Below are 17638 nucleotides of genomic sequence, written 5' to 3'. Positions count from 1 at the left end.
TTCCAATATTTACCAAATGCCAGTAAATGAGGATCAAGGAAGTTCTTAGGAAAAAAAATTCTCTAGTTGAATATCAAGAAAATATATATTATATAAAAGGTTAATGGAAGATCCTGACCACCAGAGGCATAGCTAGATTTTTGGCACCCTTGGCAAATTCATAGCTACATGCCTTTTTTCGATAATTGGTAAAATCATAATAAATAATAATAAGTTGAGAATATACTGTGCGGTTGTAGAATAGATGTGCAGAAATTTGCCTTTAGCCAGTGGGTGGTTGATAGTTGGAACAAACTTCCATCTGTTGTTGTTGTGGAAGTTGACAGCATAAATAAATTTAATGAAGAAGTAGACAAACTGTTGAAGGGAATGAATAGGTGAAATGGGAAGTGTTTTTTTTTTTTTTTTTTTTTTTGGCTGATTCTTTATAAGCTTGTTTTCTTGCATCATTACTAATGCTAATTTCAAAATTTCACTTCTTATTGCTGCTTGTGCAACGTAGTAAATTAATCCACCTTTTTGAAGATTCTAATAATTTCCATTTTGTGAAATTGTTTATGTGCTGTAATGAATTCTCATGAAATAGAGCATTTGGATTTATATGTTTTTGGTCCCTAAATCCATCTGAGCTGCAAAATGGAACATTATTCGTGCCAGATTCAAATAAGAGGCACGGAAAACAATATATTTTATCTTTGTTTTTTCAATAAAATAAACATTTTCCCTCTTTGTTTTTTTTTTCAGTACCTTCATATTTGTATTTCTATGAATTATTTAAACATCGGCTGGGCCTTTTCTTGGACTTCCATTTCAGTGGCATCATCATTTGATTTATTTAAATTACAAATCACAGTATTCGTGATTACTTGTTTAAAGCACAAAAACACTATCATACACACATTATTTATAACTTCTAACTTATTCAGTGTCGTAGAACATATGAATTGCAGACTGCTATGCATTTGAGCATACACTGGGGAAGCATTCACCACCTGATTGGTCCCTTCAAAGTTACGTTCTGGATGACATATAGATCTGTGCTGCTATGTAAGGATGTATGCAGGCTTGAATCGCCCTCTGAAAACACACCCTTTGGCAAAAATTAATTTTCACCTCTGCTCTCATCTTGATGCGATCACCTAGGGACGCCATTTCATCAGCTAGCCTCAGGTGTCAAAATAGCTTGGCTCAGATCTAAAGTGGTGCCCTTCTGATACTGGTACCCTTGGCACCTGCCCCAATGCCAAGGCATTCCTACACTACTGCTGACGACAAAAACTTCAGTGCAACCTTGATATAATTCAGGCATCACTTTCCTGTATTAATCTATAATAGAGGAAAGTTATCAAGAGATAACTTTCCTTTATTATAGATTAATTGCATTATAGCTTATAATAAAATTTACCTACTTTTTTTTTTAAATGAACTAAACTAAAATTTAAATAAAAGACATTAACTATTAAACAAGCATTTTTGATTTTAAGCAGATTTCACTGTGCTGCTTCTTCTTTTTTTTTTTTTTTTCATTATTTTGCCAGTGGGCTAAATGGGTTAATTTTTTAAACGAAAAATGCAATATTATTATAATTATTTAAAAAAAATAATAATCTTATACTTTAACATAAAAAATATTAGCAGCAATACTGCATGTATTAAAAAATAAAATTTGAAATTATCAGTCTCTTAGTAGTCCCATGCTTTCAAATTTAGAAATGTTTACAGAGAAACCAGTTTAGAGCACAGAACTACAAGCCTCACATGTACATATATAATATTAATAAGAATGATAGAAAATGGTTATGGTCCTGTAAGTTTTGGTTTCCATGAGCTTCAGAAGTATGGTAACTACCTATCACTGTTTTTACAGAATATTGTATAGTGCTGTTAAAAATGATGCACTGTAAATCAAGGGGGATTTCTAATGTATGCTGCAGGGAGTTGTTTACGTTTAGCATATCTGAACGCAAACATTTATCTCCCTTATCAGTCTCAGCTTCACACCATGCAGTTCTTTTCAGAAACACATAATTGTTAAATGTTAATTGTTGGTACTTTTGGAAACATTTTTCAAATGCAGAACTGTATAAAGTAACCAACAGTTACATTGCACTTTTAACTTTAAAAGAAAGAACAGAAGTATACTGCTCCATGCCATTACAGGGGAGGGGGAATAATCACTTAAGTGATGATTTTTTTTTTTTTTTTCCAAGATAAGGGATTTTTCCTTAAGGCAAAAAACCCCTTATCTTGAAAATCTCTTTTCCACAGAAACAAATGTGAGTTAAATTCTGAATCAGATTATCAGAATTTATTATTTTTTAAATTTATTATTATTATTTATATTATTTTTTATTAATGTTATTTTTTTTCTCTTTGGGTTATAAACAATATACTAATTACAGGTAATGCTAACTGTGGCCTGTAACAAACTGTAACAGCGTGCAAGCTGTTTATCAGTTCATGTGTCTTCATGTTTAACCATTTGCAGTTTCTTGTTATTCTAAATATGTCATAGCTTAGAAAAAAATATCATATCACATACTGTTTACAAAAATTTACTCTATAAACAAATTAGCATTAGCAAAGGCACATGATGCAAGAAAGCAAGCTTTTATAGCATCAACTTAAAAAAAAAAAAAAAATCCTTATTTCACCCATCCAATCGCCTCCAAATGTTTGTCAAGTTCAGCCTTGAATCTATTTAAGCTATCAACTTCTACAACGACAGATGGAAGTTTGTTCCACCAATCAACCACCTGCTGGCTAAAGGCAAACTTCCGCATATCCATCCTACAACCGTCTTTCCTCAATTTGAATTTATACCCTCTCAGGCGATTGATCTGATTGAGGTGTATAAAGCCTTGAATGGTTTGAGCATACTCAATGCGGATGGGATTCTTCCTCTTGCTCAGAATAATCCTTTGTTCCTTGGTGAATGGAACCCTTTGTTCCATTCACTAACCTTGCTGTCCTTCTCTGCACTCGTTCCAACAGCTCTACATCCTTCTTAAAATGAGGCCTCCAGACCTGTATACAGTACTCAAGGTGTGGCCTGACCATTGCCTTATACAAGGGGAAGTACATCAAATGTACTATATTTGATGAATGCAGTAGCTAGTATTCCATCTGAGAAGTAGATCTTTAATTTTGGAAGTGTTGCATATTAAATTTGCACCTCTTGTATACATTTTTTGTTCTATCTATAGTTAAGGTGAGGTAAGGAGCAGTTACAAATTACAAGGATACACTAGCTTCTACCTCAGAGATGAATGTTTAACTTGAGTGTTGTGTGAAATTAATGGTTCTTGAACACATAATATTTTTTTACATACATCCTGTAGGATGTGATTATACCTGTATTATAAAGAAGTGTAATATATTGAGGTTTTGCTGTGTTATATTTAAAAGTACATAACTTTTGCTTGATTCAAAACACAGCTTATCCACTGTTTTTTCAAGTACTCATATGCATAGCTTATGACAAAACCTCAATTATTAATAAAAATAATCTAATCCATTTTTTGTGATGAACAAGATCCTCCATGATAGTATAGTGGATTTATCACTTTTCACTCATTTAGTGAAAAATGATCTGGGTTCCATTGGAATGGGGATGGGAGGAATTCCTAAAGGCCTTTGCAATCAAAGCTGTAGTTAGCTAATTTCAGATTGAAGAGGTTTGGTTTTGTCCATGAGTTATTCTGGGTTTTTTTGACATGCAAATATGCCTGTGAACACACACATACACTACAGAAATAATACTAAATGCCGTATGAAGTAGCATACCAATAGGTAGTAGTACAGCAGATTACATAAACTAAATATTTAATAAAAAAGTATATAATTTAAAACATGGCACAATAAGAGAATTTTTCTCAATTCTTACATACGAAAACTTTTGTTTAATGTCTTGTCTTGCTAATAAAATGGGGATAGTAAATTTATTATTGAATTCATAATAAGCAAGCAAACTACTTTTATTAGATCATTATAGTAAATTTAAACTCTGATAAAAATTGCAGTAATTTAAATTTTTTAAAAATACACTGGAATTAAAAGAAGTACCAAAAATATATATTGGTAAGTTGTCAGCACAATATAGAATTTATTTTCTTTTTCAGTGAGAATTCTACAGTTTTGTGTGTAATGCTGGCCTCCTTATAAAGCTATGAAATCACAAGGATATCTTCTGCACAACAATGCTACATAGTGATGCACACTTCTCTGTGATATGACTACAAAAGTGCTCAGCAACTATGCTTGTCACTGCCACACTGACACTCAATCACATTGCATAACCACTTTTTCAAAATTGGGTGGAAATTCACACCCCTGTAATGCCTGCGGGTTATATCATGGCAGAAGGTCATTTCTTCCATCTGTGTATTCTAACAGTACTTTCTTAGTCACTACCATGATATTCAGGTGCCTACCTTAGCTCCATGAGGTCCATTTTGGTACAGCTCCCCTATAAATGTCTATAATGTCCATTTGGATGGCAAACAGGATTTCATTTATCTTTCTTGCAAGAACCGTTCTCCCCAACATATTGGTAGGGCATACAGATAAGAGAATTGGTAAAATTTGAATGTGTAATACTTGTTGAAGATTATTCACCTGCTATTGTCTAGAATTTAAACTGAATTTGTGTGTTAATTGAAGAGTATTTTCAGGATTTTATAAAACTCACTTTCTTTCCACCTACATATAAGTAAAGTTAATGTATTACTCCCAGAAAATGAGAAACATGTTCAGATAGAGTGTATATATTAAAATTGTTACTCTTGAGAAGCTGAGAAGGAATAGTCAGTTTATCAGACTATTCTGTCTAAAGGTTGAAAACATCGTAGGAGCTTAATCTAGTCTGAGATTAAGCTCCTACGATGTTTTGAAGTGACCTATACTTTATTTTTTAAGAGTCCAATACTGGCATGACAAAACCATTTTCAGAATCACTTTAATCACTTGCCCCATATGACAAAACCATTTTTGATATTAGTTTTATTTCTTCCCAGTAGATACAGTGAAAGATTGCATCACACACTGTCACTCTGATTATGCAAAACAGCACTTTATTTTCAAATTTCTGAACAGAATATTAGTATTAGCAATGGTATTACAAATATTACCATTTGTAATATTTGGCCACATGGTACAAGGAAGCCTGTGGCTTATGCTGCACCAACCAAAAAAAAAAAATTAAATAATAATAATAAAAAAATAATAAAAATAATAAATAAATAACAATAATAATAAAATAACAAAAAATAAATAAAATAAAATGATAAGAATAAAAAAAAAATAACAATTATAATAATTAATAAATAAGAGAAAAGGAAATGGACAACCCAAGCATTTTCCTCCTCCTGTAGGTAATTATCCAGCTGACCTTTGAATTTCCCCAAACTGTCAGCCTCTACCACCAATGTAGGCAACTTATTCCAGTAATTTATAACTCGCTGGCTAAAATAAAACTTCCTGCAATCCAGTCTAAACATCTCCCCCATAACTTGAAATTATGGCCCCTTGTTCTAGACTCATTTATAACTGTGAAAATTTCGTCCTCATTCATTTTGCTTGTGCCTCTCAGAGCCTTAAATAATCAAGTCTTCTCTAAGGTGCTTAGTTTTCAAGCTCTGCAACCCACATATTCGAAGTCTTTCCTCATATGTATGCCTTTTGCCGATCTCACCAGGCGAGTTACCCGTCTCTGGACCCTTTCAAGAAGTACAATATCTTTCTTTAGTTGCATTTCCATACCTGAACACAGTATTCCAAGTGTGACCTAACAATAGCCTTATACAATAGGATTATGACATCCTTATCTCTACTAGCAATTGTTAAATACATCATCGATAGGACACCATGGGCCTTCCTTGCAACCTGTCTACAATGCTCAGAGAACTTAAAGTCTTCTGACTGTATTGTAACACCCAAGTCCCTTTTCTTGAATACCAACTTTAGTTCAACTCCACCAAGTGTATGAGTTATTTTGGGGTTACTGTTCCCAAGGTGCAATATCTTACACTCTGCTGGATTAAAGCATAGCTGCCATTTTTCTGACCATCCCTGAAGTCTATCTAGATCATTCTGCTTGGTGGTGATCATTAACTACTCTACCAATCTTTACATCATCTGCAAATTTAGACATCACACCCTCTATCCCTTCATCGATGTCATTTATGAAAATCAAAAACAACAGGACCCTAATACTGATCCTTGGGGAACCCCACTTCTTACATCAACCCAATCTGAAGAATAACCATTTATCACAACCCTCTGCCTCCTGCCCTGAAGCCATCCGGCTATCCATCTAAGGATTTTCTCTGTGATTCCACCCTGTTCGAGCTTATAAAGCAACCGCTCATGTGGGACTGAGTCAAATGCTTTGCTGAAATCCAAATAAACAATGTCGAAATTATTCCCAAAGTCCAGCTCTTGAGTCTTGAATATGAAACCCGCTGAAATTCTAAACAGTTTATGTTCATAGTATGATAAAGAGAATCTGTCAAATACAAGAGATTTGACCAGTTCAAGTATGCAGAAGGTTATAAAATATGTGATATAGCATTCATACTGTGCTTAAATGTTGGGAAGTTGATCAGAAAAGTATGTGCACAATAGGTGTCAAAGATGTTAATGTTCGACAAGAAGACACATCCTACTGCTGTGTCCACAGAATGCACTAGTTTGAATTGTGGGGAGACTTATTCCTGAAAATTTTTAGCTTACTCTGAAGAAATTTATATCATTTAAATTATCCACATTTTCCCTTCATATATGAAAATTCAAAACATTTAGTTAACATCAATTTGGTATGCATGTTTGTAGAATGTTTCCTTTCTGCTTGTCTGTTTTATGCCTTTAAGTGATTTAACTTAAAGAATGCTTTGAATAGTGAACTGCTAGGCCTCTATGACTGAGGTCAAGTGCAAGAGTACAAAAGTACATATGCTTTGAGTGACCATGGTTCAAGCTCACATGACTACTAAATACTGTGTAATGTTCTTATACAAAATGTATTCTCTCTATCTGGTGAACTCCTGACCTTATATGGTTGTCTTGGAAAATAAACAAAAAAGTTATTTACAGCCACTCCCCTACTTACTTAAGGGTTGTGTTCTGCAGAACTCTACGTAAGTTGGAATTTCCCTAAATGCTTATGCAGCACTTGCAACTATGCATGCTGAACTTGATTGAAGCAAAAAAGAAATGTTCCACAAATAGAATTATTTATTAAATTTTTTTATCTCATGCACAGGAAAAGTTACAAAAGTGTACAAAATTGCAAAAATTTCAAAATTATAAAATTACAAAAAGAGAGAGGAGATAGGCATAACATCAGCAAGATTTATCTTTCGAATATCATTGCCAGAATTAATTCTCCAGCTGATAAGTACGCGCACTACGGAAGTTGAGGGCTGTGGAGATTTAGAATGGGTTTTTTCCAATACATCATAAAATTTCGCTGCAGAATTGGCACTGGTGACTTCGCTGCATACTTTAATGTTTTGGAAACTAGCGCAATGCTTGAGCCTATTAAACCATCCATTGCTTGTCACGAACTTGGCTTGGGGTTCGCCATACTTATCCTTAATATCTTCATAAATACGTCTTGCTTTTGCTTGAATGGCCATTGGACTCAGGGGCACTTGCTTCTGAATCTGATTTTCCATCCATATTATTAATAGCTTTTCCATTTTCGATATAGCACCTGAATGCTGCTTTGTTATCACTTGTTGATCTTAAATTCTTTGATCCTTTGACATGTTCTTTTATACACGCACTGTCCCTTAAAATAGTATTCACTGTTAAAGCAGCAAGACCTAATTCCATGTAATAGATGACAAACTTTGTCCTGCTTCATACCTCTTAATAAATCATCTTCATTTCTAAATCAATTTTGTTTCGTTTCCTAGCACTTGAACTTTCTGTTGGTCCCTTTCCCTTCACCATTGTAATAAGTAAATAGGAATGAAGAGAAGATTCTGAAAACTTATTTGTTTTTTATATGATTGAAGATTTCAGTGAAGGGAACTCATTTCACCATAATACAAGAACGTAAAAACCCACAGAATTCCAGCTATCGGTATTATCAAAGATGCAATAAGATCGAGTTTACTATCCGTTTATAATAGATTGCGCTAACAGAAACGCCCAATAAACCAGGAAGTGCAAATTGTTTTTATTGTTTTATGGTAGTGACCTCCAGAAATGTTTTAGAAAAATATCACCAAGGCATTCAGAATTTATTCTTATAATGGAACATATGATAACGATGAAAGGGTAGTGTAATTTCCATTATGAAAATGACCTTTTAGACAGATAAATAGCTTAGTTATATAGCAAAAATTTCAACTTCCGAGGTCTTGGAATGAATTACCAAAAAAACAATGTGTTATTGGGTTCACATTGTGATATTTTCACGATACCTCCATTTATTCCTACAGAATGCAAAATACATTTCCATGATTTTTTTAAGTTTGCACCAGCTGGCAAAAACTTACTTAAAATTAAATTTCCATAAGTCAAGTATTATGTAAGCCAGGGAGTGCCTATATTTATTTTAAACTGAATTGTAATTTAACCACCAACTTTTTGACAGAGGTGACTGCATTCTTAAAGAACATACAAGTGGAATCTGACATCATCAATTGTCGATCAATTCGGCCCTGGAAAGATTGTGCAAGGCTCAAGGGGTAGAATTTTTTTCAGCCTGGACTGTACTTGTTAAGAGGAGAGATTGCTTCTACAGGGATGGGATACACTTAAATAGAAAGAGTGCAAGAATATTTGCTGATGCTATCGAGGCAGTGTTAGGTGGGTCGGAAAACTGCTAGCTTGGGGGGAGACAAAGACCAATAGATTGACAGTAGCCACTGGCAGAGGTGAAACAGATTCTTGCACTGCTTCTATTAGAATGAGCAGAAGCCTGAAAAACAAGATGCATGGTATTTCAGAGACTGCTGGGAGCCATTGCGGTACAAGTAAACACATGGGTTGTGTTAGGGTAGCTAAGAATAGAAACAGGTGCAGGTATACTTGCGTGTACACCAATGCTAGGAGTTTAGTAAATAAATTTGATGAATTTGAGGTATTGCTCAAAACATCAAAGGCAGATATTGTTGGGATATCAGAGACGTGGTGTGACACAGATATAAGGGATGCAGAACTGCAATTTGGGGAGTACAACGTCTACAGAAAGGATAGACAGGATAGGAAGGGGGGAGGGGTTATGCTATTAGTTAAGAAACACATAAAAACCAAGGAAGTGAAGCCAGTCGACATCGCTGGACAGTGCAGTCAGTATGGTGTGACATAAGCATTGGGAGATCAAAATTGAGAGTAGGAGTGTGCTATAGGCCTAATGACTCTGATGAGTATAATAAGGAACTGTACAGGGAAATAGAGTGGGCCAGTAAATCAGAGAGTCTTATAATGGGAGATTTTAATTTCCCAGATATTGACTGGAATTTGGGGGCTGGTTACTCACACACTAGCAGGGCTTTTGTGGATTTATTGGATGATTGTTTTCTACATCAGCATGTTCGGGAGGCAACTAGAGGGAGTAATACTCTTGATTTGATTATCAGCAGTGATTCTTCATGCATTAAGAATCTGCAGATAAATGAACCACTAGGTGGCAGTGATCACAGTGTGCTGAAGTGGGATTTACTGAAAGAGGTAACTACCATTAGGGGTAAAGGGAAGGGTTATTGCTTCCGTAAAGGCGACTACGATGGACTGAGACAGTATTTAAATTCTATACAGTGGGACCAACTGATGATGTTACCAACAGCAAATTCAAAATGGGAAGCATTCAAAGAACTTATCTTGGAAGCTACTAGGCTTTACATACCAACTAAGAAATATTGTTCAAGGTTTAGGCCAAAATGGATGTCAGATGAACTAATGAGGCATATGGCAGAGAAGAAAAATGCATGGGATACTTACAAATTAACACATCACAGAAGCCTATGATAGATACAAGTTGATATGCAACCAAGTTACAAAGGAGGTTAGGCAGGCGAAGGCAGATTACGAGAAATCCTTGGCAAGGGATGCAAAGAAAAACAGCAAAGAGTTCTTTACTTATGTAAACTCTAGAAGGAAGGGGATGAATCAGATTGGTCCACTTGATATGGATGGGTCAACTGTTGATGATCCTGCTCAGGTAGCTAACAAACTAAATGAATATTTTGCATCGACATTCACACATGAGGAGTTATTCAGCAAGGGGAATGCCAGAGGTGTATTCAACTCTAGCAGTAAGCTACAGAATCTTGAAATAACTGGGAGTAAAGTGGAGGAGAAACTGTTGAAAATAAACACAAGAAAGGCACCCGGGGTGGATGGGATCTATCCAGTTATATTAAAGGAGGCAGCAAAGGAAGTAAGCAAACCCTTAGCCATAATTATGAGAGCTTCCTTGGACTCAGGGGAGGTACCCATAGACTGGAAATGTGCAAATGTGACCCCAATTCACAAAGGAGGATCAAAGGCTGACACAAGTAATTATAGACCTGTGAGCTTAACTTCTGTTCCAGGAAAATTAATGGAGGCACTGGTTAAAGAAGCACTGCAGGATCATTTAGATAAGACTTCAGTTATAGCTCAGACACAGCATGGTTTTGTTAAGGGAAAGTCTTGCCTGACCAACTTGATTGGATACTATGATGCAGTCACAAAAGAACTGGATGCAGGGAATAACTTTGATATTATATACTTGGATCTTAGAAAGGCTTTTGATACTGTTGCACATGGAAGACTGCTACACAAATTGGAGCAGTGTGACATTGGAGGCAAATTGCTGCTATGGATAAAGGGGTGGTTGAGGGGGAGAAGACAGAGAGTGGTAATCAATGGACACTGCTCATCGTGGACTAATGTTATTATTGGAGTCCCTCAGGGCTCAGTGTTGGGTCCATTATTGTTTTCTGTATTTATAAATGATATTGATGATGGTATATCAAGCTTAATGTCCAAGTTTGCAGATGATACAAAGGTTGGCAGGGTTGTCAAGGACACTACTGACACTATGCTGCTGCAACAGGATCTGGAAAGGTTGAGCAGGTGGGCTGAGAGGTGGCAAATGAAGTTTAACATTGACAAATGTAAAGTACTACACATGGGAAACAGCAACCCCAGAGCAACGTATCAACTCTGTGGTACTACACTGACAGTGGTAAAGAATGAAAGGGACTTGGGGGTGATTGTGCAGGCAGATATGAAGTTCTCTGAGCAGTGCAGATGGGCTGCAAGAGTAGCTCATGGAGTATTTTCAATGATATACAGGAATTTTTCCAGCAGGGATAAGGAGGTGATTATTCCATTGTATAAGGCAATGGTCAGGCCACACCTAGAGTACTGTATACAGGTCTGGAGGCCTCATTTCAAGAAGGATGTAGAGCTACTGGAACGAGTACAGAGAAGGGCAACAAGATTAGTGAATGGAACAAAGGGGTGCTCTTACGAAGAAAGGCTTAAGTTTTGCAAATTACAGTGTCTGGAGACTAGGCACCAGCGAGGTGATCTGATAGAGGTGTATAAAGCCTTGAATGGTTTAAGCATGCTCAATGCTGATGGGATTCTTCCTCTAGCTCAGAAAAATCACCTGAGAGGGCATAAATTCAAATTGAGGAAAGACAGATGTAGGATAGACGTGCGGAAATTTGCCTTTAGCCAGCGGGTGGTTGGTTGGTGGAACAGACTGCCATCCCTTGTGGTGGAGGTTGATAGCCTAAATAAGTTTAAGGCTCAGCTGGACAGGTATTTTGAACGAACAGAGGGGTGAAGTAGAAGTGGGTTTTTTTTTTTTTTTTTTTTTTGGCTGATGCTGCATAAGCTTGCTTTCTTGCATCAAATGCCTCTACTAATGCTAATGCTAATCATCAGAAGCATGATTTTGTTAGTGGTGGAAATGATCTGCTGCTTGTATTATGCATTATGTCATCAGATATCAGTGACTAAGTGGTTCTATCAACTTGTGGAACAAGAAAAATTCATAAGGACTCATGTCCCCAGAATAGGAAGAGTGCTTGAATTTTTCATTGCTACCACTGCAATAGCACCTTCAAAGCACCGGTCACATGATGCTTTCCAGTGCATGCAAATTGATTGAGCTATATCCAAGGAATAAACTTTTGTATATCTGTTATAGTATTGCTTTATGCAAAATGATACTGCTTTCAGTATTAACTGCTAATTATGCTATAATTATCCACATAATAACTACCTACTTTAGATTACAATTTGATTTTTATCCACTGGTCCATAAAGAAATATGTTTATTTAAAGAATATAAGCTAAGAAAATTCTTCCACCACTTAGATTTTAGCTGTTGTCTGTACTTTTAACTGTATATCATTTTCCACTTTGACACTTATTATGAAAAGGTAATTGAGAGATATAAAGCTACATGATGTGCTAATGCTTTATAGGTAAATTATTGGGTAACAGAATGAAGGCTGGCAAACAAGAAGGTCCATGGCTAATTAAAAGAAGAGAGTGGAGGAAGAAACACCCTTTCTTTGGAACATTATGACTATTATTGCAGAAAACTATAATTCAAGTAAAGTCAGCAAGAGAATGGTTATAGTCTTGAATACTTAGAAATATTATAATTTTTTAAGAGTGGACATTCTGATCTATTTAGATCTTTAACAAGAAAAAAAAAAATTCAAAAGTTTTTTTCATATTCTAGCTTCTGGGATCTGTTATGTCGTCTCTGTCCCCCACATGGTCCTGCAGAACTGCCATTTATAACTTCTTTTTGCCAAGGATTTGGTGAAAAACTCTACAGGAGAGGAAAGGTACAAAATCATTTTCTTTTGTTGAAAATATGTTTTAGTAATGTTTGAAGTTGTGTCACAGAACTTCAGTACAGGTGTAACATCCAAAATCCATCAACCTCAAGACCTGGAGATTGCCAATTCTGGATTTTTCTGGTTTTTGGACAATAAATATAACCAAATGTGAAATTTCAAAATTCGAGCACAAGTAAAGAGAGAATGCACAGCCATCTACTTTTTGATAATTCTTCTATATGATTAAGTTATCTTTATTAACTAAATTATTTTATTCTTTTATACCTTGGACCATTGATCAAAATTTGGAAATGAGAAAGGAAAAAATAAACAAAATAATGCATATGAGGAATCTCTAGGCCTTTAAAAGCAAATGCCTCCTTTTGTGATTGACACTAAACACTTTCCTGCTGCAGAACACCTATGGAACTATCAGAATACCTTCAACTGCCTTGAAATCAACACAAGAAAAGAGTCACTTCAGAGAAGAAAACACATTGTGATATATCCAGATAAACTTTTAAGATAGGAGGCAAGCCAATTTTCTGAATGTTGCATATACCTGTACTTTACTGTTAGCTGAATGTACTCTTAAACATCAGATAAAAGTAGAAATCATCTGTTTACTTACTGAAATATTGAACAGAGCTATATAGTATGTAATTAAAAAGACAAAAGTTAATGAATACAACCATAATAAACATCTGGAAATAGCTTGCCATGAGCCATCAAGCAAATTTTGTTCTGTTGGTTATTTTTATTTCCAATGCACAAATGATATGGCTCAGAGATAATACTGTCCCTCACTTAAAGCAATAAAGATTTAACTAATAAAAAGATTTGTTTAAAAAATGCATAATGACTACCATAGGATTTTCAACACCGTAATTTAAATAAAGTCAAAATTCATGGTTGGTTGGTTGGTTGTTGAGGATTTTGGCGCATCAGCATCTATGGCCATAGTGCGCCACAAAATTCATGTGTGTTACCTGTGTTCAGTTTTTATCCTAGAGAAACTGTTCTTGTGGCTTGCACTTATGTCTGACTTAAGGCAGATACCATTATGCACAGCTCTGTTAAAGTTGTTATATTGTGTAGGATCACCCAAATAGGTGAATTTACTATCTAAGGGTTAATGCTAAACATAAGAGTTTTATGTTTTAAAAATGTAACTTTTCTTTCTACATATTACTTAGCTGTCTACTTGGGCAAAATACATTATTCACAGTTTAGCACAGGTATTTCTAATAGAAATCATCTATCAGCTGATGAGAAGCAAGTAAGTTTGAAATGTGCTGGGTTTGTGAGAGTGATAGAGTTTGGCCTCTTCTGTTTCCGACAACTATTTCTCCTCTCATGTCTGTCTCCTCTTTTTTGTTCTCAAACTTTTTGCTTTTGTCTACCATCTATCAGTGGCCTTTTTTAGATTTAGAGTTTTGTTTTGTTTTTTTTTTTTTTTTTTTATCCCAAAATTAAAAAAGCTGTCTTGGACAATGTATCGATTTTTAAGTGTATAACTGATTCGCCTATTCGGATGACGTTATAAAATTTAAAAAGGTATTAGCAACCTGGTAGAACTGACAATGGTATTTGTCTTAAGTCAGGCATAAGCCCAAGCCTTAGAGCCAAGAACACAGCACTTGATCTTCTGAAAGCAAGCAGAACCTCCCTCCAGTACCGAAATCAAATGTAAGTAATACATACAAGTTTTGATTTTATTTAATGACAACTCTAACTTGCAGTGCTGATAAGTGTTGGAAATTCAAAAATATTAACTAAAACACTGTCCTCCCTTGTTAATAAATTAGTAAAGGCAACCTTATTTGTTAATAACAATTATTAAAGACTAATGAAAGACAAGTACTGAAACATATCAATACAATCAACACAAATGTCACATAAGTTGATAGGTAATGCACTAATTGTAGTCCAATGTTTCATAACAAATTTAATGTTTTTGTGTTTTTACTCAGGTAAAATTATGGGTATATTTATATGTAAGTTTTCAGAAAATAAATAAAATTGATAAATTTTTATTTCATTTACTAGCCAATACGTTTTCTGTCATGAGGCACTTTATCAATTGCTGTAAGTAAACATAATTCAGTACAGCAGTTGAAAGTGCTGATTACCAAACACAAATACATAGATACAAAGCAGTAGCTTTGTATCTGTGTATTTGTGTTTAAAGTGAAGTATTTGTCTAAGTGAAGTTTTTGGAACTGTTAAATGTTATTTAACTTTGCTTTAATATAATCAAATTCTCTAAATCGATTGTATTGAAATTTGATTGTTTCAAACAATCAAAACTTGTTTGATACAGTTTTGTGTCAACCTGAAATAACTTGTTTTTACAAAAAAAAAAAAAAAAAAAACTCTCTTAAAAATGTTTGGATTTTGGACAGTTCCAGTTTTGGATAGCTAAATTTTGGACCTCTATATCTTTTCACTTCAAATAATTCCATGACAGTGTAGTGGTTTTTACCACTTGTCACTCCTTTGTAGAGGTCTGGGTTTGATTCCAACTTATGACCGGAAGAATATCTACTCCTCTTCATTCAAGGTTGCAGTTAGCCAATCTCGGGCAGAGAAAATAATGATTTTCCCCACAAGTCATTCTGGGTTTTTCAGCCTACACAATATGCAAATAAGCCCGTGAATGCATACTTTCAGATGTACAATAGCACAATATGTTATAAGTCACCTAAAAACCAATGACAACTTCAAATAAGTCCCACGTAATATTTGTTACTAAAATGCTTCCTATTTTGTAAGTTGCATTTCAGCTGAGTTATTACAGAATAATATTTATCATGCAGCCCATTGGTCAATGTTGTGTACCTTATGTCATCAGATATAAAGTAAGATATTTTTAGACAAGTGACATTATGACAGCAGTATTTATTGAGAAAATTGAGAAAGGAGTTAAAATTGAGAAAGGAGTTCGACAAGGAGACATATCTCCGAAGCTGTTTTGCTGCTGCCCTTGAGGAAGCTTTCAGAAGATTAGACTGGTCGCAGAAAGGAGTCAATGTGAACGGAGAGTACCTAAACCATTTACGATTTGCAGATGACATTGTGGTCATAAGCCACAATCCCAAAGAATTAGAGGAAAATCTTAATCAGTTATGCACAGTTAGTAAAGATTTTGGACTAAAGATGAATAGGGCTAAAACAAAAGTAATGATGAACAAGTATGCCACAGAAAGGGAAATGATGATTGAAGGAGCAGTAATTGAAAAGGTGGAGTCATATACTTATCTGGGACAAGTTATTAGCTGTAATAATGATAAATGGCTGGAAGTCAAGAGAAGAATAAATTTTGGATGGATAGCATTCAGGAAATATAGTCACATACTGAGGAGCAATATCTCGATTTGTCTGAAACGTAAAATAATGAACCAATGTATACTACCCACCATCACTTATGGAAGTGAAACTTGGGCACTCACCAAAAGAATGGAAGAGAAGCTGAGAACGACACAGTGAAGAATGGAACAAATTATATTGGGAATCAGACTGTTAGATAAGAAGAGAAACACGTGGATTAGGCAGCAAACTCAAGTGAAGGACATTCTTATCAAAACTAAAGAACTAAAATGGTCTTGGGCAGGACACATAGCTCGGAGACATGATGACAGATGGACTAAAAAAATAACAGAATGGTACCCAAGAGGAGCTAGAAGAAAACCTGGAAGACAAAGGTGGAGATGGATATATGAAATTCATGAGTTTGTGGGTAGTAAAAGAATGGCCAGTGCTCAAAACAGAAGGAACTGGAAAGTTGCTGGAGAGGCCTTCATCCTGCAGTGGATTGAAAATGGCTGATGATGATGATGATGACGACAGTATTTATTAGTGAAGCTTATAACTTGAGTTTTTCTTAAGAAAAATATGTGTTTATTTTGTCATCTTTATTTTTTCATGTAGGAGGTTTTATACATTGATAATATGAAATGTTATAAAAAATGTGTAACTTACCTAATTGTTACTTTGGTGTTTGTTAATAATAATAACCTTAAATTCTAAATATTCAGATATAGAATTTTAAAATGTTTATTTTGAAACAATCATAGGTTATAAGCAGTAATCCATGGACCAACCTTAGTCTTCAGCAGCCCCAAACAACCTACCATTATAAACAGAGTGGTTCAACAAATGAAGTCCTTGTTATTCATACTGATGATGCTTACAGTGGAGGTGGATGTCTTAAGCTAACTGGCGTACGGAAGCAGGATTTGCAATTTCAACAATTTAAGTATGTAGTAGATTTTGTGAAAAGTAATTTAACAAGTGTATGCAATTTTTGTAAAAATCAGTTGTTACATTATTGTAATTTTTAAAATTTATTTCAGATTGTTGTTAACAGAATTTATCTTGCCAAAGGCTACTTGCATTACTTATACATTCAAGCCACTGACTCCTCCATTAATGGACTTAACTTTGTTGTTAGGCATGAGTGAAGATCTGGAAAGTTATAATTTGCACCTGTCCAGTGAAATTATAAAAGTAAGAAGCCCTGTAAAATTCGAGAGAAAATCAGAAGTAATCAGTAAAGTTGCATATATTCCCAGTACTACATGTGATACTAATAATATGTCAGAAATGATATCAAATGATATGCAGGAAATCTCAGATAAAACGTGAGTATTTGGTCTAATATTATTATAAATATTATTCTTTCTATATAGTTTAATTGCCTTTAAAGTAGTAAAATGCAGTATCACTTTTGTTATTCATGCACACATAATATTATTGTCCAGTTTCAAAAGATATGTAATGAGACGTGCTGCGAATAAAAATGAAATGTCCATATTTACTAATTTTCACCA

At 34.8% G+C, this 17638-nt stretch overlaps 1 protein-coding gene across 1 annotated transcript in view; it reads left to right on the top strand.

Moving 5' to 3' along the window:
- ENGase (cytosolic endo-beta-N-acetylglucosaminidase) overlaps positions 1-17638 on the top strand; it is a 62095-nt gene that overhangs the window by 28583 nt on the left and 15874 nt on the right. The window contains exons 8-10 of the mRNA XM_090385697.1: positions 12704-12812; positions 16883-17064; positions 17162-17449. Of these exons, the coding sequence (XP_090241823.1) occupies positions 12704-12812; positions 16883-17064; positions 17162-17449 (579 nt within the window). The remainder of the gene's footprint in view (positions 1-12703; positions 12813-16882; positions 17065-17161; positions 17450-17638) is intronic.

The sequence above is a fragment of the Mastigoproctus giganteus genome, chromosome 12 (genome assembly GCF_048544385.1).
Source record: "Mastigoproctus giganteus isolate SK-2022 chromosome 12, ASM4854438v1, whole genome shotgun sequence".
NCBI lineage: Eukaryota > Metazoa > Arthropoda > Arachnida > Uropygi > Thelyphonidae > Mastigoproctus > Mastigoproctus giganteus.
The sequence above is the reverse complement of the archived record's forward strand: the minus strand, read 5'-3'. Positions and strand labels throughout refer to the sequence as shown.